Source organism: Chlamydotis macqueenii, chromosome 21, assembly GCF_036417535.1.
Source record: "Chlamydotis macqueenii isolate bChlMac1 chromosome 21, bChlMac1.mat, whole genome shotgun sequence".
Classification (NCBI taxonomy): Eukaryota; Metazoa; Chordata; class Aves; order Otidiformes; family Otididae; genus Chlamydotis; species Chlamydotis macqueenii.
The window spans coordinates 8,382,890-8,404,470 of NC_141576.1; the positions used below are offsets into that span (position 1 = coordinate 8,382,890).

A 21,581-nucleotide genomic window follows, 5' to 3' on the forward strand; every position below is an offset into this window, starting at 1 on the left:
CACAAAAATTCTCCTCTTCTATGTCCCAAGTACCCCATGTACACCCCCGTGGGCTTCAGGTCCAGCTGCCACAGCTCGACTGCGGGCTGCAGGCAGCCCACCCATCCAGGTACAATGCTGGATTGTCACCTGCCCCTGAGACAGGGACATCCTTGGGGTCCTCATCTGTTATTCATCTGGAGGTCAGGATGAATAAGATTCATCTTTGCATCTCCATGGGGGCTTGGCTGTGCTATAGGACGTGCACATGTTGGTCCTCTGCTGGGGTTATGGGGGTGCTCTGGACCCTGCCCAGCTGCACCGTGGTGTAGCCATGTGCCCCACACCTCTTCCATAAAGGCAGTGATCCCCACATACACCTGGCTCATATTTCCTCAAACTTTGTCAAGCTTCTGGGATACTATTGTCACCACCACCCCCAAAAAAAATGTCTAACTGAGGTTGGTGTCCCCAGATCCTACCAGCCTCAGGGCTCTCCAGTACAGTACCATCTCCAGCATCTCCCCATCTACCACCAGTACCCAGTGGCCTCGGTGTTCCCACTCTGTTGTGTGTCCTGCCCTCTGTTAGATACCAGGCCTCCTGTCCATGTTTTCCTAAACCTGGGCTAGGACTTTCTCTGGGTGGCTCTGGAAGGAGATACTCAACGTGGTCTGCAGCAAGAACTGCGTGAATTGCCTGGCTCTGCTCAGCAGTGATGAGACGCTAATGAGCCCAGGCTGCACCCGGGGACATGGGATGCCATGCTCTGGGCATCTGAGCATTATTCAGGGGGAAGGAAGCAAATTCTAGGCAGGAGGGAACCAGCAGCACAAGGAGCTGTCATTTAATGTGCAGCAATGGGCTTAGGGCACCAAATCTGGAGTGAAGATTCATTTCCAGGGGAGTCTTCAGCCCTGCAGAGGCTGGCCAGCTGCAGGGGAAGAGCTGCAGAGGGCACTTGCGGTGGGCTAAGCCTTGGGGAAGATCAGGAAGCCCGAGAAGATGCTGTCAGACCCTTCAATCCCCACCAGGTTGTTCTTCTCCGTTGGCTCCAGCCAGACGGACTCGTTCACTGCCATCTTGAGGACCACGCCACCTGTGGTGACCTGGAAGCTGCTCTGCACGTAGTCGCAGAAGGTCACCACTTTCTCACCCCTGCTGCCACCCCGGCCCTTTTTCATGTTAATGCACAGGTTGCCCCTGGAGGTGACGTGGTAGGTGAAGTAGTAGATGCCCGGGATCTGGCAGGTGAAGCGGCCATACCGGTTCTCATAGTGGCCCTTCTCATTGGTGATGATGTAGTCAAAGCGGATGGGCTGCTCGCGGCGCGGGTAGGCGCTGAGGGTCCTGGCAGCAGAGAAGGCAGACTTGAGGGTGGTCTTGTAGTCACCAGAGTCCCCCTGAGGACCAGGGAGTCCCATGGGACCCGGTAATCCCTTCGAACCTGGGGGACCCCTGGGACCAATCTTCCCAGGGTACCCCGGCATTCCTGGGTCTCCTTTGTCCCCCATGTCTTCTTTGTGCTCCACCTGGCCAGGGGGACCTGGAAAGCAAGAGAAGAGGTCATTGCAGTTGCAGCCAAGCCCCACAGCTCTGCAGCACTGGTACCTGTGCTGGGGTGCAGTTCAGCAAAGACCCCTCTCCACCCACCAGGCGTGACACCCCTTGCTCTCATGCACCCTCCCTCTCCAAGTTCCTTGGGGTGCTCCGATCTGTCCAGCCCCTTCTGTCCATGAGCATCCCCCACGTGATAACATCCCAACAGGACTGGTGGAAAATGGATAGCTCTCCCAAGACCATGTGCCTGGCACTGCATTTTCCTGCTCTCAATATCCACGAGACAACATTTTCCCCACCTGCAGCCTCCTCCTTACCTCGCTCGCCCTTTGGGCCATTCTGCCCATCTCTGCCATTGCTGCCGGGCTGTCCTGGTGACCCTGGGATGCCTGGGATGGTGCCATAGGTCTCGCAGTGTGTGGCACCTGCAAGATGCCCTCCAGCCAGGCAGATCAGCATGGCCCACATGGTCTGCATCTGCTGGAGCACAGAAGGTTGTAGAGGGACTCGTCTTGGGCAGTGGGAGGGATGGGGAAGGCACTCTGTGCTGCTCTGGAGGACGATGCCTAGAAGCACTTAGAATCAGAATCATAGAATGGTTTGGGTTGGAAGAGACCTTCAAAGTCCATCCATTCCAACCCCCCTGCAAGGAGCAGGGACATCTCCAACCAGACCAGGTTGCTCAGAGCCCCGGCCAATCTGGCCTGGAATGTTTCCAGGGATGGGGCATCCACCACCTCTCTGGGCAATCTGTGCCAGTGTTCCACCACCCTCAGTGTAAAAAAATTTTTCCTAATATCTGATCTAAATCTACCTCCCTCTATTTTGAGATTGTTACCCCTTGTCCTGTCACAACAGGCCCTACTGAAGAGTCTCTCCCCATCTTTCCTGTAGGCCACCTTGAGGTACTGGAAGACTGCTAGAAGGTCTCCCCAGAGCCTCCTCTTCTCCAGGCTGAACAGCCCCAACTCTCTCAGCCTGTCCTCATAAGAGAGCTGCTCCAGCCCTTTTATCATCTTCGTGGCCTCTTCTGGACCCTCTCCAACTGGTCCATGTCGTTCTGATGTTGGGGGCTCCAGAACTGGACACAGTACTCCAGGTGGGGTCTCACCAGGGCACAGTAGAGGGGGAGAATCACCTCCCTCGACCTGCTGGCCACGCTCCTCTTGATGCAGCCCAGGATGCGGTTGGCCTTCTGGGCTGCAAGGGCGCATTGCATGCTCATGTTGAGCTTCTCATCTATCAGCACTCCCAAGTCCTTCTCCTCAGGGCTGCTCTCAATCCATTCTCCGCCCAGCCTATATTTGTGCCTGGGATTGCCCCCACTCATGTGCAGGGGCTGATGTCCAGCCTGGCCGTGCTGCTGCTGCAGACATGTGCTGCATGACCCTACTCTTCTGAGTCCCCACTGCTCCCTCAAGAAGAAAATTCTCCATCCCATCTTAGGACCACAACTGTAGGGTAGAAACCTTCCCCAGGCCAGAACAGTTTTGTCATCTGCAAGGGGACAGCTCTTGCTTTCCACTAGCATATTTGGGGCAGTTTTAGTCCTTGCAGACAGCAAAGCTACCCCTAAACCTGCCCTCCTGACCCATGCAGGTTCCTGTTGAGTCCTGCCACATGTCTGCTTCTTTCCAGAAGCATTTCTGTATCTAACCACCTTTACTGGGACAATCATCTGGTCTTCTAGTCCCTGGAGTCTCATCTTCTATCTGCCCTCCATGCATCCCACAGCTCAGCTACCTCCCCCAGCTCCCGATGCAGGTGCGTACGTGGTAAGCACTGAGCATTTGGAGGCTGTATCTGGGCTCCCAGCCTGGGTCCAGGCAGACAACAAGAACATCTTAGGACAGGAAAGCACCCCCAGTGCAACTTTCAGCCTGATACTCAGTCCCTGATCACCCCTCTGGGCCTTTGCCATCTCTTTCCATCTCCCCCCTCCTTGGGGTGGGGCTGGAGGGGTCAGGGTCCCACCAGGGATCTCCACCACTCCCAGCCCAGCAGTCCCCTTTCTCTTCTGCCCCAAGCCCCAGCCAAGTGCTAGTGATACATGGGGGTGACTGCCACCCCAGTGCTGCCTGCTTACCCGTATGTTCCTACCTTCATGGGGAGCTGGGGCTCAGCCTTGCCGACAGCTTGCTCTTACCTTGAACGTCTCGTTGCACAGACCAGGAGATGGAGCAGGACACACCAGCGCCCTGCTTGGAAATGACTGTGGTGGGAAGCAGAAGTTTGCTGCAATGGCTATTGTGAAAGGATCTGGGCTAGATCCCTTTTTTATCTTTAGCTCCTGCCCTTTCTTCAGTGGCACTTTCATATCCGTCACGAATGCGGCCCATCAGCTAGAAGAACATACCGTCCCAAACAGCACCCTGGGGCCCCTCACACAGCTGCATGCCCCAGGCACACAGCTCTGGCCTGGGAGCACAGGGATGTCCTCTCTGCCCTCCGGTGTCCCTGGGTCCTGCTTGGGTGTGCTTGCTATGCGGAATGCTGCTGGGAGCACCAGACAAGTTTGGGGTAACCCCTTGGGACTGCAGAAATGTGCATGCACTTAGCGAGCATCCCTCCGGCTTCTCCACACACATCCAGCTCTGCTGGGAGGTACTGGCAGGCCTAGAGGATGCTACGGGGTCTCAGCATCCATCACCTTGAATCTGTCCCCCAGACTCTCCTAAATGTTGCAGGCGGGAAGGCATTTCACTCTGCAGTAAAAGCACTCCTGCTTTCTGCTGATGCCTTGCAGAGGTGACGAACAGGACATTCAGGGGAGATGACCTCTTTTTCCACTGTACAATGTGTGCCACCAGAAGGAATCTCCATTGGGTTTTGGTGGGCTCTGAGCTCCTTTGGTTTGGCTCTGGGAAGCCAATGCTTCCCCTATCCTGTCCCTGGTGATGCTGGGAACCCTGGGGATGTCCCAGCCACCAGAGTCATGCCCATGAAGTTTGCTGCATAGTCTGAGGCCCTCTGCAACAACATTGTATCAACTTGGAGTGGAAGGGGAGGATCAGGGCCCCTGCTTGGAGGAGTCTTGGTGCCCCACTAGGCCAGGGCTGTGTTCGTGGGCATGGGAACCATCCCCTTCCTGCAGTCAGGGCAACTGGGGGTCCTACCCCACCAAGCAAAGGATGGGCTGTGAATGGTGCGTGATGCTCACTGGTGCTGAGCACAGCCAAGCCAGCGAGGGATTGGGGATGTTCTGATGCCACACAGACATCCAGATGTGCACATACACGCATGCACACCACATCTGTCCAGCCACACATGGACTCCCCCTGCAGAAAGGCAAGTCATGGAGGAAAAATCACGCTAGGCCAGGCACACTGGGGAAGGTTTTATTGACACTTTTCATAGCCGGATCTTGGGAAAGGTGCTGCTGCAAGCCTGCTCCAGGACACTTAGCTGTCCCTGATGCAACCCAGGTGGGAAGGGGAGAGACACAGACCTCTGGCTCTGGCAGCAGAAGGTGACGTGGGGTTATCAGGGTGAATGTGTGTGACAGTGCCAGCAGGACCCCGGGGGCTTGGCACTCTGGGTACAGATGCCTCTTTCCCCCATTCAGCAGCTGTCTGCGCTCAGTCCCCAGGCCAGGGGGTTGTGTCTGGTGGCTGGGGCTGACCCCCTCGCTGGGCCTTCCTACCCAACAGAGGAAAACCTGGAGCATCAGTAACAGCCTGGTGGTGAGCAGCAGTGTTCGCAGGGCAGGACGAAGAGGTCAGTGGGCTGGAGTGGGCTCTGGTGGTCCTCTAGTCTGGGAAGAGCAGGAACCCTGAGAAGATGCTGTCAGAGTTTCTGATGCCCACCATGGCATTGTAGTCATTCACTGCCAGCCAGACCTGGTTCCCAGCATCCAGGTGGAGGAGGATGCCACCAGAGCTGACCTGTATGGTGTTGGTCTTGTGGTCACAGAAGCTGGCCATCTTGTTCTCGTTCTTGTGCAGGATGACGCAGAGGTTGCCTGTCTGTGAAGTGTGGAAGACGAAGTAGTAGAGGCCAGGGAATTTGCAGGTGAACTTGCCCGTGGTGGTGTCATAGTCGTGGTTGGTGTTTGTGATGACACGGTTGAACACAATGGGGACATCCTTCAAGGGGTACTCATTGGTCTGTCTCATCACTGAAAATGCTGACTGATGCTTCTGCTTGTAGATGCCTGGCATACCTGGCTTTCCAGCCATGCCCATGGTCCCAGGGTCTCCACGGGGACCAGGGGGACCGATGGGGCCAGTCTTGCCTGGCAAGCCAGGGCTACCTGGTTCCCCTTTCATGCCCTTGGTTCCTTGTGCTGTAGGAGTGGCTGGGATGCCTGTGGCGTGGTGGGGAATGAAAGGGAGTGAGTATCAATGGCAGGATGTGGGGAAAGGTTCCTCCAGCCCCTTCCCTTGGGCAGAGCAGGATTATTGCCTCTCTCCAGCCTCCTCTCCTCCTGCGCTGTCCCCAGATGATGCCCTCCACAGACTGCGAGCCAAGGCAGACTGGCCACGGAGGACTCGATCGCTTCCTTTCAACAGCCTGCATGGTTCCCCTCCCTCCTCACTCACCTGGCTCTCCTTTGGCTCCCTTCAGCCCATCCCGGCCATCCTTGCCCGGCATGCCCGGCATGCCTGGAAGACCTGGGGCCCCATAGCAGCTGCGAGGGGCATCTCCGGTCACAGTGGAACCCAGATTCAGGAGCAGGAGGGCGAGGGCCAGATGGAGCTGGTCCCAGAAGCTCTGCCCCATTTTGGTGCCCTGGAACATGGAAAGGGAAAGAAAGTGCTGGGGTGAGGGACCACAGTAGGGTGACTTCCAGGCTACAGGGCAAAGGAGGTCTGGTGCTATGAGGCTGACTGCACCAGGAGCACTTGGTTGTGATGGCAGTGCCTTCAGCATCCCCCCCCCACCCCATACCAGGCGATACAGAGGCAGATATGTGGAGACGGACCCTGGGCTCATTACCAGCCTCAGGGCAGCCCCTGATGGCACAAGGACTTTCAGTCTGAATGGAGCCATTAGATCTTGCAGTACCCATGGCCTGCCCCAAGCTTTCTGGGTCCAGTGTCCCAAAGCCCTTGCAGATGCATATGTCGCTGCAGACCACTACACCATGCTGCACTGAGGCTGGAACTCCCTGGACCCAGCTGATCTCACTCCTCCTCCAGCAGCAGCCTGACTTTCCTGACTCTGTCCATCAGGATCAAGCCCTCCATCAGCTGGGGATCTCACAGGACAGTGCCTGGCCCAGGGGACTGGGTCCTCCCCCAGCAAGGACAAGTGTGCATTCACTCCCATAATGTGTGCAACCTCTGCCTGCTCCTCTTCCTCTCACACAGCCCAGCACTGCACTGTGCTGCTGGACACCCAGTTCCCATGCAGCCCACCCCAAAGAGATGGACCCTGCAGCACCTCTTACCTCTGGTGTGGGGAGCAGGGCACGGCGTCCTGCGCTGCTGAGCTCTCTGGCTACTGTGGGTGCTGCCTGCCGGCACAGCAGGGCATGGGTGGCTCTCTGTGACACCCTCCTGGAGGAAGTCATGGAGTTAGGAAAGGGCCCTTGGGGACCCAGAACCCCCCCACTGGCCCCCAGTTAAGTTTCACATCCTCCTGCCTGTTTCCTCTGAGTAAGCACTTTCCTAGCTGTACAGTGAGAACCCATACTTGTGTCACTGTAGCAGCAGGGGCTGGAAGGACAGAGGAGGGATGAAACTCTGCCAGGAGATGTACCACAAACCCTCCAACCACCACAGGGACTAGCCCTCCACAACTTGCCTGCCTTTCACCCACCCTTACTTGTTTCTGAGCAGAAGGGCAGAGAGCAGATGGAGAGCAGAGCCTCCATGGAGCCAAAGCTGCCTGTGCAACGAGGGCTGGTGCAAGGTCATTGCCCGGCTCCGATGTGAGATGCTGCACCCCTAGGCAATGGTACTGAGGGATCTTTCTCCTTGAGGGTTTCTGACCTGCAGGCTGATTGTCCTCTCTGCACCCTGCCGTGTGCTCCACCAGCTCTGCTGGGTGCTGGATTTGCTGGGGCCCCAGCATCCCTGGTCGAGGTGTTGCTCCTCGCAGGTGACTTGGCCTCCTCTTCACTGCTCCAGGAATGGAGACATTTGACTGCCCAACATGGGTGTAGCAGTTCCTCCAAGTAGCAGTCCCTGGGTATGGCACCTGCATGGCTTCCCTGATGCTTTCCGGCTGCCTGACCCCTGCCCAGCCTGCCATACTGCCCACTAGTCTTACCACAAGCCAAAGAGAGAAGAGCATCACCCCAAAACTCCACCACCATCACCCCACAGCCCCATCAGTCACCCTAATGTCCCTGTCCCTCCTTGCTGAAAGACTGGGGGACCACAGCTGCCTTTCCGCTTCCTAGGAGAGTTTGGGTACCAAGAGAGGACCATATGGGTGAGGTGCATGGTCTTCTGCCTCTCTTTAGCCTTGTACAGGACAGCTAGCTTGGGCTCATCAGAGAAAGGACACACATAAGACAATCCCAGCGATTTCCTGTTCCTCCCTGTATATGCCAACTCTGCTTGTACACTCGGTTCCCTCCTATCCTTCTGCAGTTGCAGCTGGGGTTTGTACTTGGCCAGGGAATGTTCCTCTCCCTGGGCAGCTTGGGAAGAGGCCCAGGACATGGATGGTTTGGGGAAGATGCATGAATAGGAAAGAAAATGCAAGTGACTGTCATGGAAGAAGAGTTTATTTATACTGATGGGGAGGATGTGAAAGGCAGTAGTGGCCCATTGCCAGAAAGACGTTTGCAACGGTCGGTGTAGCAGAAGCAGTGGCACACAGTGATTTCCCAGTCAGAAGCAGACAGCCACAGTGGATGAATGGCCCCAGTGACACCTGAGCACCTGTGGTGTGGGGTCTTAACATCCAGGAGAAGAAAGGGTTGCTGGGGCCAGGAGTCCTTTGCCTCCATGATGGAGCGGGCAGGCTTGGTACCTGGCCACTTTGTGACACTTGTGGAAGCACAAGGTCCAGCTATTGGCTCAATTTGGGGCTGTCCCATGCAGACATGCACACCGCAATGCTCTGGTGCTAAGCAGATCCAGACTGGTGGTCCGTCAGCCCATCTGCGGGAAGAGCATGAAGCCGCTGAAGACGCTGTCCGCCTCGGAGCCGCTGTAAATCTTGCTGCCCGCGGCAGAGTTGGTGGTCACAGAGACTTTGTCCCCCATGGCCAGGCTGAGCACGCTGCTACCCGAGTTCACCTGCAGCAGGTTGCGGCTGTTGTGGTCGCAGAAGCTGACCACTTGCTCCCTGTTCTTGGTGATGCTCAGGCAGAGGTCCCCACTGGACACCACCTGGTAAGCGAAGTAGTAGAGCCCAGGGACGCGACAGGTAAACTCCCCAGTTTGGGGGCTGTAGGAGCTCTCCTGGTTGGTGATGATGTTGTCGAACACCACCGTCTTGCCCATGGACGGTGGGGACCTCCGTGAGGCAGAGAAGGCAGGGCTCGGCTGCTCCAGGATGTTGCCAGCTTTCCCCTTGGCCCCCTTTGGCCCTGGCTGGCCTGGGAGCCCAGGGGGGCCGGGCAGGCCGTGATAGCCCTGGTTGCCTGGCATACCAGGAGTCCCCAGCTCACCTGCATCTCCTTTGACTCCCCGGATGCCCGTCCTCTGTGCTGATTTCCCTGGGGAGAAGTAGCGAGGAGAAGCAGTTCAGGCACATCTGGCATCTCCCAAGCTGCTCCCGCAGCCCATGATGCTCCTACCAAGAGGCTGAGGCTCCCAGGCCATCTGCACCGTGCATCCCCAGCTCCCCCTTACCTGGCTCTCCTACATCACCCTTTTGCCCTGGTCTTCCATCAAGGCCAGGGATTCCCGGGAAGCCATCCTTGCCATTCGGTGCCCGACACACGCTGTCCTGCAGTAAGGCCATGCCCAGCACTGCTGCCAGGATGCTGGTCACCAGCCAAAGCCTGGGTTGCATCCTGCCTCCCTGCAAGCAGAGGCGTGGGGGAATTGGGATGGAGGCAAGCACGCAGCAAGCACACAGATGCAAGCACTCTCATCAGATGCATGCACAAATCTACCACCCCACCCATGTGTTGTCCAATACAGATAGCTGGACACCACATGCAATGGTGAAAATAACTTCGTGGAAGGATTTTTTTTTTTTTTTTTTGAGGCTGTTTCCTTGCATGATCTGAAATCACTGATGTTACTGAAAACCTCTGATGTGCCCATGGCAGGGCTGTGGGATTGGAGAGCCCAGGACATGGAGCACGACACAAACCCTTTGGTGTGTGTCATGGGGATTGGGGGGGGGGGGGTGTCACGCATCAGATGCATGCAGAGGATACTTCTTCCAGTGCTGGGGGAGCAAGCGCTGAGGAACGGGGCAGTGGTCCCGTGGGATGGAGAGTACAAGTGAGGAAGGGGTGCAAAGGGACACAACAGAGGGAGGGATAAACAGGCAAGGGATAAACAAGCAAAAGGGATGCAGCCCTCCAACACAGTGAGCTAGAGAGAGGAGGGGGGTCCTGATCACACAGACCTACCCCAAAACCTGGGGTACTCGGCCAGGAACAGGCCTGCAGAGCTCAGTGAGGTCCACAACCACATGGTGCAAGGACAGACTCCTGCACCTCCCTCCCCGATCCCACAACATCTTCTCCTTCTTTTCCTACTTTAAACCCTTGTGAAGTGGGGAAATGGAGAAAAGAGGGGAACAGGGAGCAGGAACTGGAGAGTGGTGGCAGACAAGACGTGTCCCCTGCTATTTGGAGTGACTTACCTCCTTGCTGGGGGTAAAGACAGACCAGTCTGTTTGCTGAAAAGTCTTCCCTGGGAGCAGAGAGGAAGAGAAGAGTGGGGGGAGGTACTTGGGTGCACGGTGGTTTGCCTGGTTGGGGAAGAGATGTGCCAAGTTTCGCTTTCTCTGCACAAGAAACTTGTTCCCCTTTCCACGCTCGACTCTGGCTGTGCTGGTCACAGTCAGGGAATAGCTTGGTCAGCAAAAGTGCAGGACCACAGGGTTCCAGCCTGGCCCAGCAGCGCAGTCCCCGCAGCAGGGACGGGTGGTGACTGGGCATAAAGCAGCACAAGGGTGGAAGGTGCCCAAAGGCATGCCACAGCTCTGTCACTGCAGAAGGGGACAGGTGATGTGAGCCCTAGGTGACACAGCCATCTCAGGGATGCTCAGTGGAGCCCAGTGATCACTCTTGATGGCTCCCAGTCCAGGTGATGAGCAGAGTGTGGCTGTCACTGGTACCCAGCCTCTGCAGTAGAGCAGGAGAAGATGGCACCAGCTGGACCTGGACAAGCGGAGGAGCTGTGTGTGGTCTGACACAGATCTGCAAAGTGAAAAAGCCAATGCCTCGCACCAATGAGCCCAAGGAAGGTGCCCAGGGATACGCACTCAGCTCTGCCACAAAAGAGCCCCAAAATGCCACCAGGACCCAAGCCCCACTGCAGCACAGAGCAGAGGGGTGAGACATGCCACAATGACCCTAGCAGGCGTACATCCTTGGGACGCTGGGCACCAGCCAGGCCACCTCATGAGGACACACTGGGTGCTAGGATGGGCTTTCTGGTCCATATCCACCTGAAGTCTCCTTTCAGGAGTCCTGTGGCAGCTGCACTGGCCTTCATGAGAAAGCAGTGTCGGGATTCCCAAAGCAAAGGCAACAGCAGCTGGAGCTCAGGGGAGGATGTTCAAGGAAAGAGGACGGTGTGCAGGCCTGGAATCAGGGTGGTCCCAGGGCCGGGGGGCTGGGTAACTCTCTGTTCTCCCCACCCTCCAGTGATCCGAGGGAAGCTGTTGCAGTGTTCCCAAAACAACTGAAAAAGGGAATGACTAGTGTGAAACCAAAAATCAGCCCCAGAGACCCTTGCCAGACAAAACTTCACTCATCAGTGCATCTCCGCTAATAATTTCCTTTGGAGATCTGTCACTAAGCTGTTTTTTGATTCATTGAATATATGCCCTCTTAATGCAATATAATACACATTTTTAATAACAATGTCACCACATAATAAATCAGAAGAAATGCAATGTTATTCTATCAGCAGAGTTCCTCTATCAACCAGACCTGTAATCGCATCAAGAAAAGATGACAGGTGAGTTTGAAAAGACCCACCTTCCACAAAACGGTGTTTTCTGGACAGTGATTGTATTTCTACCCTATTGCCCTTTCTTAATATATGGCCAAAATGAGACCATTCCATCATTTCATCCAAGACTGATTGACAGCTCTGTCCTGGTGCTCCTGTGTCCTTTGTCCCTGACCGACCCCTTAACTCCATTTAAATGCTGAATTACAGGAGACTGGTGACAGGTTTCCAGCATCTCCTGGAAGCTGGTGTTGATCCAGGTGGCACCTCCTGCAGGTCCTTGAGACTCCTGAGAAGTGCTTAGCCCCACTCGCTTGTCTTTCAGTGTCGCTGCGGTCAAGCCAAGCCTTCCTCTCACACCTTCTGAGCATCTCCTCCTCCTCCTGATCTGCCGCTGGGACATTTGTGGCTCCAGAGGATGGTTGGCTGCGAGGAGCCGGGGGTGAGCCCTGGACAGCTTCGTCGCAGACGCCACATCTGCCAGCACAAAAATACCCGCAACCTGGCACCCGCCTCCTCCTCTTTCTCATCGAGGAAGCGAGGTGACACGCCACGAGGTGGCAGTGCTGCTTCAGCCATGCTTGGCATCGCCTGCCCATCAGGGTTGCTCTTCCTTCTCTAAAAGCAGGGTTGGGGGCGACCCCCCTGGGGATCCCCGTGTCCCCAGGGAGCACACCGCAGGGTGTCCAGCTGCAGAGCAAGCACACGGGCATCTCTGCCTCGGCACCTCGACGTCACACTTCAAGAACCAGAACAACCCAGCTCCCTCTTGCAAACACAGCCACAAGCACCATTCCACCCAGCCGCGAACAGTTTGGCACCCTCTGAGGCTAGGGAAGAAGTGATGCTTCCTCAGTGAGGGGCAAGCCATGGTGCAAGGAGTGAGGGGTCGCAAAGCCCTGGCAGGTTGTCCCTGCTGATACAGGTCCAGGAGCATCCCACCAGCACCCCCGCCAGCATAGAGAAGGGGCAAGGACAACCAAGGGGACCTCCAGATGACGTGAAATGGGGCCAAGCCCAGGCAGAGGGGAAGGTGGATGTTTGCTGGAGTATCCAGAAGATGTAGGTGCTCTGCAGAGACCCAGGCAGCCACACGGAGGGTCCAGAACCTGAGGAAGGATCGCAGGTAAGTGCAAATGAACTTAAACTGTGGTCCAATAGAACCCCTGTCCCTCCAGCCAGCAAGTTGGCTTTGTTGGGGCCCAGCTGAAGTGTCTCTATACCAATGCACGCAGCATGGGGAATAAACAGGAAGAGCTGGAGATGCTTGCACACGAGCAGGGCTACGACCTCGTTGGCATCACGGAGACATGGTGGGACGACTCATACGACTGGAGCATCAACATGGAGGGGTACAGGCTTTTTAGAAAAGACAGGAAGGGGAGATGAGGAGGGGGTGTCACTCTCTACGTCAGCAACCGTCTGGAGTGTATGGAGTTCCGCCTGGGGATGGAGGAGGAGCTGACAGAGAGCTTATGGGTCAAGATTAGAGGACGGGGACGGACAGGGGACATTATGGTGGGGGTCTGTTACAGGCCGCCTGGCCAGGAGGACAGAGCAGACGAAGCGCTCTACAGCCAGATAGGAGCAGCCTCACGGTCGCAAGCCCTGGTCCTCATGGGGGACTTCAACCACCCTGACATCTGTTGGAGAGACAACACGGCAGGGCACAGGCAGTGCAGGAGGTTCCTGGAATGCGTGGACGATAACTTCCTCCTGCAGGTGACAGAGGAGCCGACAAGGAGGGGTGCCATGGTCGACCTTGTGCTCACCAACAGGGAGGGACTGGTGGGGGATGTGAAACTAAAGGACAGCCTTGGCTGCAGCGACCATGACGCGGTGGAGTTCAAGATCCACGGGGCAGCGAGGAAACTACATGGCAAACTCTCAGCCCTAGACTTCAAGAAGGTGGACTTTGGCCTCTTCAGGGACCTGATGGGCCAAGTGCCATGGGAGGCGGCCCTGGAGGGAAGAGGGGCCCAGGAAAATTAGTCCACATTCAAGGAGCACCTCCTCCAAGCTCAGCAGCGATGCATCCCGATGAAGAACAAGTCGGGCAAAAAGGCCAGGAGGCCGTGGCTGAGCAAGGAGCTCCTGGACGAACTGAAAGTGAAGAGGAAAGCCTATAGAGGGTGGAAGTGGGGACAGGTAGGACCACGAAGAGGCTGTGCAAGTGGCCAGGGATAGGGTGAGGAAAGCTAAAGCCCTGACAGAATTGAATCTGGCCAGGGATATAAAAAGCAACAAGAACAGCTTCTATAGGTATGTAGGGGACAAAAGAAAGTCCAAGGAGAATGTAGGCCCCCTCCAGAAGGAAATGGGTGTCCTGGTTACCCAGGACATGGAGAAGGCTGAGGTGCTCAATGACTTTTTTCCCTCAGTCTTCACCAATAAGGCCTCTTGTCTCACCACCCAGGCTGTGGAAAGCACAAGCAGGGACTGGGAGGATGAAGAACCGCCCACTGTACTCGAAGAGCAGGTTCGGGAACATCTGAGGAACTTGAAGGTGCACAAGTCCATGGGACCTCATGAGATCCATCCGCGAGTCCTGAGGGAACTGGCGGATGAAGTTGCCAAGCCACTGGCACTGGGAAACAAGGAGGACCCGGGCAACTCCAGGCCAGTCAGTCTCACCTCTGTGCCTGGCAAGGTCGTGGAGCAGATTCTCCTGGAAACCATGCTAAGGCACATGGAAAGCAAGGAGGTGGTTGGTGACAGCCAACATGGCTTCACCAAGGGCAGATCGTGCCTGACCAATTTGGTGGCCTTCTAAGACGGGGTGACGGCATCGGTAGACAAGGAACGAGCAACAGACATCATCTACCTGGACTTGTGCAAAGTTTTTGACACTGTCCCGCACGACATCCTTCTCTCTAAATTGGAGAGACATGGGTTTGATGGACGGACCAGTCGGTGGATAAGGAGTTGGCTGGATGGCTGCACTCAGAGAGTGGTGGTCAATGGCTCAATGTCCAAGTGGAGACCAGTCACGAGTGGCATCCCTTAGGGGTCTGTGTTGGGCCCGGCCCTGTTCAACATCTTTGCTGGTGACATGGACAGTGGGATAGAGTGCACCCTCAGCAAGTTGGCCAATGACACCAAGCTGTGTGGTGCTGTTGACATGCTGGAAAGGAGGTATGCCATCCAGAGGGACCTGGACAGGCTGGAGAGGTGGGCCTGTGGAAACCTCATGAAGTTCAACCAGGCCAAGTGCAAGGTCCTGCACCTGGGTCATGGCAATCCCAGGCACAAATCCAGGCTGGGCGGGGAATGGATGGAGAGCAGCCCTGAGGAGAAGGACTTGGGAGTGCTGGTGGAGAACCTCAACATCAGCCAGCAATGTGCCCTTGCAGCCCAGAAAGCCAACCGCATCCTGGGTTGCATCAAGAGAAGTGTGGCCAGCAGGTCGAGGGAGGTGATTCTCCCCCTCTACTCTGCCCTGGTGAGACCCCACCTGGAGTACTGTGTCCAGTTCTGGAGCCCCCAGCATAAGAAGGACATGAACCAGTTGGAGAGGGTCCAGAGGAGGCCACGAAGATGATCAGAGGGCTGGAGCACCTTTCCTATGAGGCCAGGCTGAGAGAGTTGGGGCTGTTCAGCCTGGAGAAGAGGAGGCTCTGGGGAGACCTTCTAGCAGTCTTTCAGTACGTCAAGGGGGCCTACAAGAAAGATGGGAAGAGGCTATTCAGTAGGGCCTGTTGTGATAGGACGAGGGGTAATGGTTTTAAAATAGAGGGAGGTAGATTTAGATTGGATATTAGGAAAAAAATTTTTACAATGCGAGTTGTAGAACACTGTCCCAGGTTGCCCAGAGTGGTGGTGGAAGCCCCATCCCTGGAAACGTTCAAGGCCAGGCTGGATGAGGCTCTGAACAACCTGATCTGGTTGCTCTAGATGTCCCTGCTCCTTGCAGGGGGGTTGGACTAGATGACCTTTGAAGGTCCCTTGCAACCCTAACCATTCTATGATTCTATGATTCTAAGATCTACTGTCCAGCTACTTGCTCATGTCAGTACTATTCCCAACAGTAGGTCAGGGTGGCTGTGGCTTTGCCTGCCTAAGTTTTGAAACCTCCCAAGGACAGACATCTCCCACCACTCTGGAGACCCATCTCAGGGCTGCACCACACTCAGATGAAGAAGCTTTTCCTAATGTCCATCCTGAACCTTTGAAGATCCAACGTATGACCACTGCCCCTTGTTACATTGCTTGGCACTAGTGGGATGTCTTTGACTCTGTCTTCCTTCCTTCCCAAGAAACTGTGGCTGTAATTAGATCCCACCTCACCTTCCTCTTCACCTGGCTAACCCAAGCCCAGCACGGTGGCCTCCTCACTGCTGGTGGTAAGGATAAATAATTTCCCTTGACCTTGGCCACAATCCTCCTAATGTAGCCTGAGATGCAGTTTCTCTTATCTCACATTGAGCCTGGTGTTCACTGCTCCCCACCCCAATGCTTTCCCTACTCCAGCAGTGAGTCCCCAGCCTGTTCACTCCATGTGCAGGTGATTCTTGTAAGTGGTGCTTCTCGTAGACCGAGAGGAAGGAGTTCACTGTACCTCCTAAACACCCTCAAGGGTTTGAAAAATGGCTTGAAAATTGCAAGGCAACTGAAAAAAAGACAAATTCTGGTCTTTCCTTCCTTCACCTCTTGACCTTATGCTGTGTGGTCAGGAGACAAGGCTTTGAGAGACACTCTGGACAGCGGGAGATTTACTTCCAAATACAAAGTGATGGCCATATTGGGCCGGGGAGGCACAAGGCCCTTGTCTCTGGGCCTTGTGTTTTGACTCCTCAGTCCTGGGTGTGCAAGGTTTGCACTCCTTAGGGCCATGAGGCCATAGCAAGACCACCATGAATCCCTCCACCGGACAGGGCTGTGCTCATCCCAGTGTGACGAGGACCACCACACACCTGTTCGTAGCAATGCTATGCTTTCCACTGGGATGAGATGACCAACGTGGACCCATCCTGCACCCCACTGCTCCCTGTGCACGGCCAGATCCTGACAGCTGCCAGAGCATCGCGTGCCCTTCCCAGGCTACTCTCCATCCCATGGTCTGGTTTCCCTGAAATAACGCCTCAAAAATGGAGCACAAGTTTCCTGCAGGCGAGCGTTAGTGTTAATTGGGTCAGCGGCAGCTGGAGGTCTGTGCTGGCTGGGGTCTATTACAACTTACTTCTCTTACAACTCGCTTTCCGCAGTGGCTTCCCTGGGAACTCGGCTTCTCTCTAACTGACCTTGGCTGCCGGATCGATTCGAAGTTGCAAACTCACTTCTCATGTCTGCTCAATTTGGAGGGCGTCTGATTGCCTCTTCGGAGGCTTTGATTACCTTTACTTCTGGCCAGCGGGACCGCGGTGGGTGCTTCGCAGGCACCATTAGCCAACCTCCGGCTTAGCGGATTTGCTGAGAAATATTCCAGCCAAGCTGCAGCAACGCCATGTAGAGCCAGGCCTAGTGATTTCAAGGCAGGGATGTATTCAGCCTGAGGTAGGCTGGAGGACACAATGCTTCCTTGTCTCTCTGGCCGTTGTTCGAGCTCTTCAGCAGCAGAAACAAGGCTTTGATTTTGGTAGGTCTCTGGGCTTTGGTTCCCTGGGCAGGCAGAGGGCAGCAGCACTGATATCCTCAGCACTTGTGTGGTCCACACATACGCAGCATCTTCTCAGGCACTTTCATTAGCTTGTTACCCTCTGTGGGCAGGCCCCCAACCTCTCTGCTTCTGCTGTGCTCCCTCTGAGTTCACCTTCCTCTCCTCAACCACCTCCATTGCTTTTCCACAAGGACACAGCCCAGCTCGAGCGGACGCTTTTCCACTTGCAGCGGAATTACCTGCTCGGGATCCCTTCCTGCAGTCCTACCACAAAGGTCAAACCCATGTCCTTGCTGCCAACTCAAAAGCAAATCGATACGCATCGAGGAGACAATTGCAGTCCTCGACGACTCTCTGTGGGGGAGGCAATCCTGTGGCAGCCCCAGCACTGACTCCCTGCCCTGGAAGTTATTCTTCACTTGAACTCTTAATTTTAGAGCTGCACTGAGGGATGGGAAGACTCCCAATTTCTAATTAACTACTGAGTTCCCTGTAATTGATGCAATTTACTGCCAGTGTATCTATTTTATTGCACTGTGGAGAAGGTCATTCTGTAGTGCTATTTTCTCAAGCATCCTAGCGAGTGGCCATAAGTCATGCCCTGAAACTTATTTCCGAACTCCACATCCTGAGGGGAGGTTTGCACCAGGAGGCAGAAGAGGCCTGTGGTCCCGTGCCCTGCGCTTTCCGCCCAACGTGTTCACCCAGAGGCCTCTGGAGATGGAGAACCACACATGGCACTGGAGGAGCACAGCATGATGGAGGGTGGCTGGCTGTGGACAGTGGGTCCTGGTCCTCTGGATCTGTTTCTGGTGAACACAGATGTCTTGGCATGAGGACGAGCACACGCTGACACATGCAAGACCCTACAGCTGGGCTTCATGTAACATTTCACGTTACACAGACGGAGTGGTTTTATTTGCAGTTCAGATTCATTCTGTAATGGGACATATTTGTCGACGTTAGTCTTTATTAGGAGGTTTCAGGGGTCTCAGGGCAGGCAGATCAGGCAAAGGGATTTCTAGGAAGCTCTAATCCTTCTGGTAATCCCTGAGCTTTTCAAATTAATTTATTTAGGGAAGCCAAATAGAGCCTCTCATTCGTCACAACAGTAAAAGAAAATGAGCAGGTTGTGTCTCCCATTCTCAGTTCTGAGCTGGACGGACCTCCCTAATCCCCTAAAAGTCCATACTGGTGGGACGGTGCCCCTGTGTCTCAAGTGTGAACCGTCCTGCTCTGGTGCAGCATCCCCTGGGTAGGGCCGTATCCTTCCCCTCGGAGCCATGCTGATGTGCCTCGCTGGGGCTTAAGAGGGGATTTTACTGAGCCCTTCAAATTGTCTCACTCATTAATTAATGACCGGGTTTCAGTTTCAGAACATGCACTTAGATAAACTGCAGAACTGCATTTCATTAATCTTAATTAATGATTTAAATACTCAGAAGCCTCGGCTAAGGCCCTGTGATTGATGGCAGCTAGCTGTCTGCATCACCGTGCTTTGGTCCCTCAGCATCCCTGACTGTACGGTGGGGGATACAGGCAGCGACCCTCTGTGCTTCCTCCTTGCCTGCTGCCTTCAGATCCAGGTGATCACCTTTCTGGAAGGTTTTAGCAAGACATTTGATCAGAAAGTGAATGAATGACAATTCATACCTTGTGCTAGACAGGAGGTTTTCCCTGAACTTAAACTCTGTGTGTGCAGCCGCAGCATGCTGATAGCTAGGGCTGGTGGGAAACAGGATTTGCAGACCACTGAAGGGAAAAGACATGTAAAGTTGGCAAGGAATTGCGCTGCAGCCCCATGCAAAGCACCATCCAAAGCCCCACAGGGCTGAGACAGCCCATGGGGCACAAAGCGTGGTGCATGGTACGCCGCCACTGAACGTGGCACCAAGCAGCTCCCCAGGTCACCTCTTGAACCAAGGGGTTGCTGTCCAGGGGTGTGAGACCCATCACAGGATGCGGGGAAAGAGCATCTTTTGATTGATTATGGGCAAACTGGGTGTGAGACCAGTTGCTGGAGGGATCCACATTGCACATACGTGTATATGTACATACACATAGAGAATATATTTTCTTTTTTTCTAGTGGACCTCCATCCTGCTCAGCCAGAGCAGGAAGCAGGATAAGACCATTGGTGCTGTCGATGTTCATGTGGGTGCTCTGTGTCTCTGTCTGTGACCTGTGTGGATGGCCAGGTATGTTAGTATAGAGACATGTGTGTCTTGCATGTGCGTGCCTGCTGGGAACACGTGTCTTCAGCCTTACAACTGGTTGAACCTGGGGACAGGGAGCTGCAGCAGCCTAACCTCTCTCAGTTGTTGGATCCGGCATAATATGTTTCCCACTAACAATAAATGCTGAAACCAACAGTTTCATGATGAAGAGACTGGGAATCAGCACAGGAACCCCCTGCACTTGTGCCTGCTGTAGTTACAGGGGTCCTGCTGCAGACCCTGAGTGCTACGTTTGCTGGCTATACAGACAGGGAGAGAAAAATCCCCTTGTTGGAGAGAAGACCAAGAAACTCTACCCATTATGTTGTTCTTCCAGGAGAAGAGCATCCTACTGCTCCTCTGGGATCTCACTAGCTCAGTGTGTGACACGCAAAGCCTCTCCTCCAGCATCCTGGTTTGGATCCGGAGGTGAGAAACTGTTGCCTGCAGCCCTGCAGTGATATCTGCTTGACTTCTCATTGAGACCTCGCTCCTCAACAGAAAAATTGTTGTTCCCTCTCTGGCCATGCCCTTCTCTGAGAGGAGAATCAGGAAGGGACACTCCCTTTCTTTCAGGTCCTCTGATAAGATGTATTTTTTAAAGCCTCATTTCCTCAAGTTATGAGATTAAGCGTAAAACTCAGTTTTCACCTAAAACAAGTACATTTTTGTCCATCTGGTGATGGAAAAGCCCCAAAACATTATCAAAACGCTGCTGTTTGTTAGTTTTGACATCAAAAGGTGAAGATAAGAATACAAAATCAATAATGTTTTTTAAGCCAGGCCTGATTTGGAGGTCTGCAATAGGTTGGGGCAGAGCAGGGGGTCCACCAGCCCCTCCAGGGTGACACTGAGGAGCATTTCTAAATTTCTGGGGTCTTAGGGACACAGACTACAAATGTCACTTGGTGTGGCAGCATTTCCCCTGTGCCTATGAGGTCCAGACGCGTGCTGAGCAGCAGCCGTGAACTTCGGTGTGCCCTGTCTGCCCAGGGATGGGGAGCCCTCCCTTGTGCTGCGCCTCAGGATGCGAGGCTGCGGAGTGGAGGACAGATAAATAATCTGTATGCAAAGTGCCTTCCGCGTGCACAGCTGGCTCACATGGCAGAATCAGGAATCAGGGAGCCGGGAAAGGTTTATTATACCTGGGATTATAGAAGTATCTGACAATTGCTTACTGTAAGCCATCCAGAAGTAAAGGATGCTCTGCATTTTGATGAGACCCCTGCCTGAGTGAGCAGCAGTAGCAGCCCGAGAAAGGCACCACTGGGATTTGCTTTTCCCAGTGGAGCCCAGGACTTGACAGCACCAATGGCCCAGCCGGCAGCCTGTGCTGAGCGGCCAGAAAAGAGCACGGGAGGACACTGGAGGATGGGGATGGTGCCTGCGTGCAGCCCCAGCCTGCATGGGACAGGTGACAGAGCTGTGTTCCCTCTCTCCGCGCCTGGTGCATGAACACTGAGGCACCTGGCTGCAGCCCCTTTTCTCTCTCCCACACCTTCCCGGCGAGCTGCTGCCCGCTCTCCTCCCTGCCTCCTCTCCCTGTGCAGTAACCTCCCTGCGACAGATGCACATGCATCCTCTGCGAGGACAACAGTCAGGGAGGAAAGCCAGCTCTGGCTGGGTGGGGTGGCTGGAAATAGCTGTTTGTGAACCATTTTTAGCAGTTCATTGGGAATTGTGTTTTGCCAGCAAAACTTCCATGCACTGTTTATCTCTCTTAGCGGAAGCCTGTTATTATCACAAAATGAAGCAGCGTGCATGCAGCTCCTCAGCAGCACAGAGCCAGTCACGGGGCAGGAGGATGCGGGCAAACACAGAGAGCAGCTTCAAAATGCCGTGATTAATTCATGCTCACATTCATTGTAATAATACCTTGAATCGTGGCAAATCCGGCTGCTGTTAACCACTGGATGTAAGCAGGGGGCTTTCCAAGGGAAGAGGCTGGTGCAAAGGAGTGCACTGGTTTTGCAAGGGTGGCTCTGGGCTTGGTCAGCAACACAAGAGTGGAGTAGTACTGGTTTGACTGGGTCCCTGGTGGTGATAGCGACTTTGCTTGTCATCGGCAGCCCTCATGCCCCACAGAGTTTCCAGTCAGTGGGCACAGAGGTGCAATCATGTGTGATTGTGACAGGATGAGGGGTAATGGTTTCAAAATAGAGAGAGGTAGATTTAGATTGGATATTA

At 54.7% G+C, this 21,581-nt stretch overlaps 3 protein-coding genes across 8 annotated transcripts; all 3 read right to left on the reverse strand.

The window, feature by feature from the left end:
* Window positions 1-798: 798 nt before the first annotated feature.
* On the reverse strand, window positions 799-3,856 carry C1QB (complement C1q B chain). 4 transcript variants are annotated; one of them, XM_086764529.1, is made up of 3 exons: window positions 3,686-3,856; window positions 1,857-2,016; window positions 799-1,525 (listed from the first exon to the last, which is right to left on the reverse strand). In XM_086764529.1, exons 1-3 carry the CDS (start codon window positions 3,854-3,856, stop codon window positions 951-953), a joined length of 906 nt encoding a protein of 301 aa, XP_086620655.1. In that variant the 3' UTR covers window positions 799-950. The 4 variants fall into 4 exon arrangements, with proteins under 4 accessions (XP_086620655.1, XP_086620659.1, XP_086620658.1 ...); XM_086764533.1 differs by having other exon boundaries at window positions 1,857-2,019; window positions 3,686-3,746; XM_086764532.1 differs by having other exon boundaries at window positions 3,640-3,726.
* A 1,007-nt stretch (window positions 3,857-4,863) lies between these two features.
* Window positions 4,864-7,018, reverse strand: C1QC (complement C1q C chain). Of its 2 annotated transcripts, XM_086764524.1 has the most exons (3): window positions 6,932-7,018; window positions 6,081-6,270; window positions 4,864-5,845 (listed from the first exon to the last, which is right to left on the reverse strand). In XM_086764524.1, the coding sequence occupies exons 2-3, from the start codon at window positions 6,259-6,261 to the stop codon at window positions 5,289-5,291; spliced, it is 738 nt and encodes a 245-aa protein (XP_086620650.1). In that variant the 5' UTR covers window positions 6,262-6,270; window positions 6,932-7,018; the 3' UTR covers window positions 4,864-5,288. The 2 variants fall into 2 exon arrangements, with proteins under 2 accessions (XP_086620650.1, XP_010128792.2); XM_010130490.2 differs by lacking the exon at window positions 6,932-7,018 and having other exon boundaries at window positions 6,081-6,279.
* A 1,182-nt stretch (window positions 7,019-8,200) lies between these two features.
* Window positions 8,201-10,287, reverse strand: C1QA (complement C1q A chain). 2 transcript variants are annotated; one of them, XM_010130491.2, is made up of 3 exons: window positions 10,264-10,287; window positions 9,294-9,465; window positions 8,201-9,157 (listed from the first exon to the last, which is right to left on the reverse strand). In XM_010130491.2, exons 2-3 carry the CDS (start codon window positions 9,454-9,456, stop codon window positions 8,589-8,591), a joined length of 732 nt encoding a protein of 243 aa, XP_010128793.2. In that variant the 5' UTR covers window positions 9,457-9,465; window positions 10,264-10,287; the 3' UTR covers window positions 8,201-8,588. The 2 variants fall into 2 exon arrangements, with proteins under 2 accessions (XP_010128793.2, XP_086620687.1); XM_086764561.1 differs by lacking the exon at window positions 10,264-10,287 and having other exon boundaries at window positions 8,201-8,597; window positions 8,736-9,157; window positions 9,294-9,472.
* Window positions 10,288-21,581: the final 11,294 nt, after the last annotated feature.

Coding starts and splice junctions, on each gene's coding strand:
- C1QB (XM_086764529.1), bottom strand. CDS start 3,856: ATGAAAGTGCCACTGAAGAAAGGGCAGGAGCTAAAGATAAAAAAGGGA. Junction 2,017..3,685: donor TGTGCAACGAGACGTTCAAG/GTAAGAGCAAGC, acceptor GTGCTCCAGCAG/ATGCAGACCATGTGGGCCAT. Junction 1,526..1,856: donor TGGCCCAAAGGGCGAGCGAG/GTAAGGAGGAGG, acceptor CTTGCTTTCCAG/GTCCCCCTGGCCAGGTGGAG.
- C1QC (XM_010130490.2), bottom strand. CDS start 6,279: ATGTTCCAGGGCACCAAAATGGGGCAGAGCTTCTGGGACCAGCTCCAT. Junction 5,846..6,080: donor GGGAGCCAAAGGAGAGCCAG/GTGAGTGAGGAG, acceptor ACCACGCCACAG/GCATCCCAGCCACTCCTACA.
- C1QA (XM_010130491.2), bottom strand. CDS start 9,456: ATGCAACCCAGGCTTTGGCTGGTGACCAGCATCCTGGCAGCAGTGCTG. Junction 9,158..9,293: donor GGGTGATGTAGGAGAGCCAG/GTAAGGGGGAGC, acceptor ACTTCTCCCCAG/GGAAATCAGCACAGAGGACG.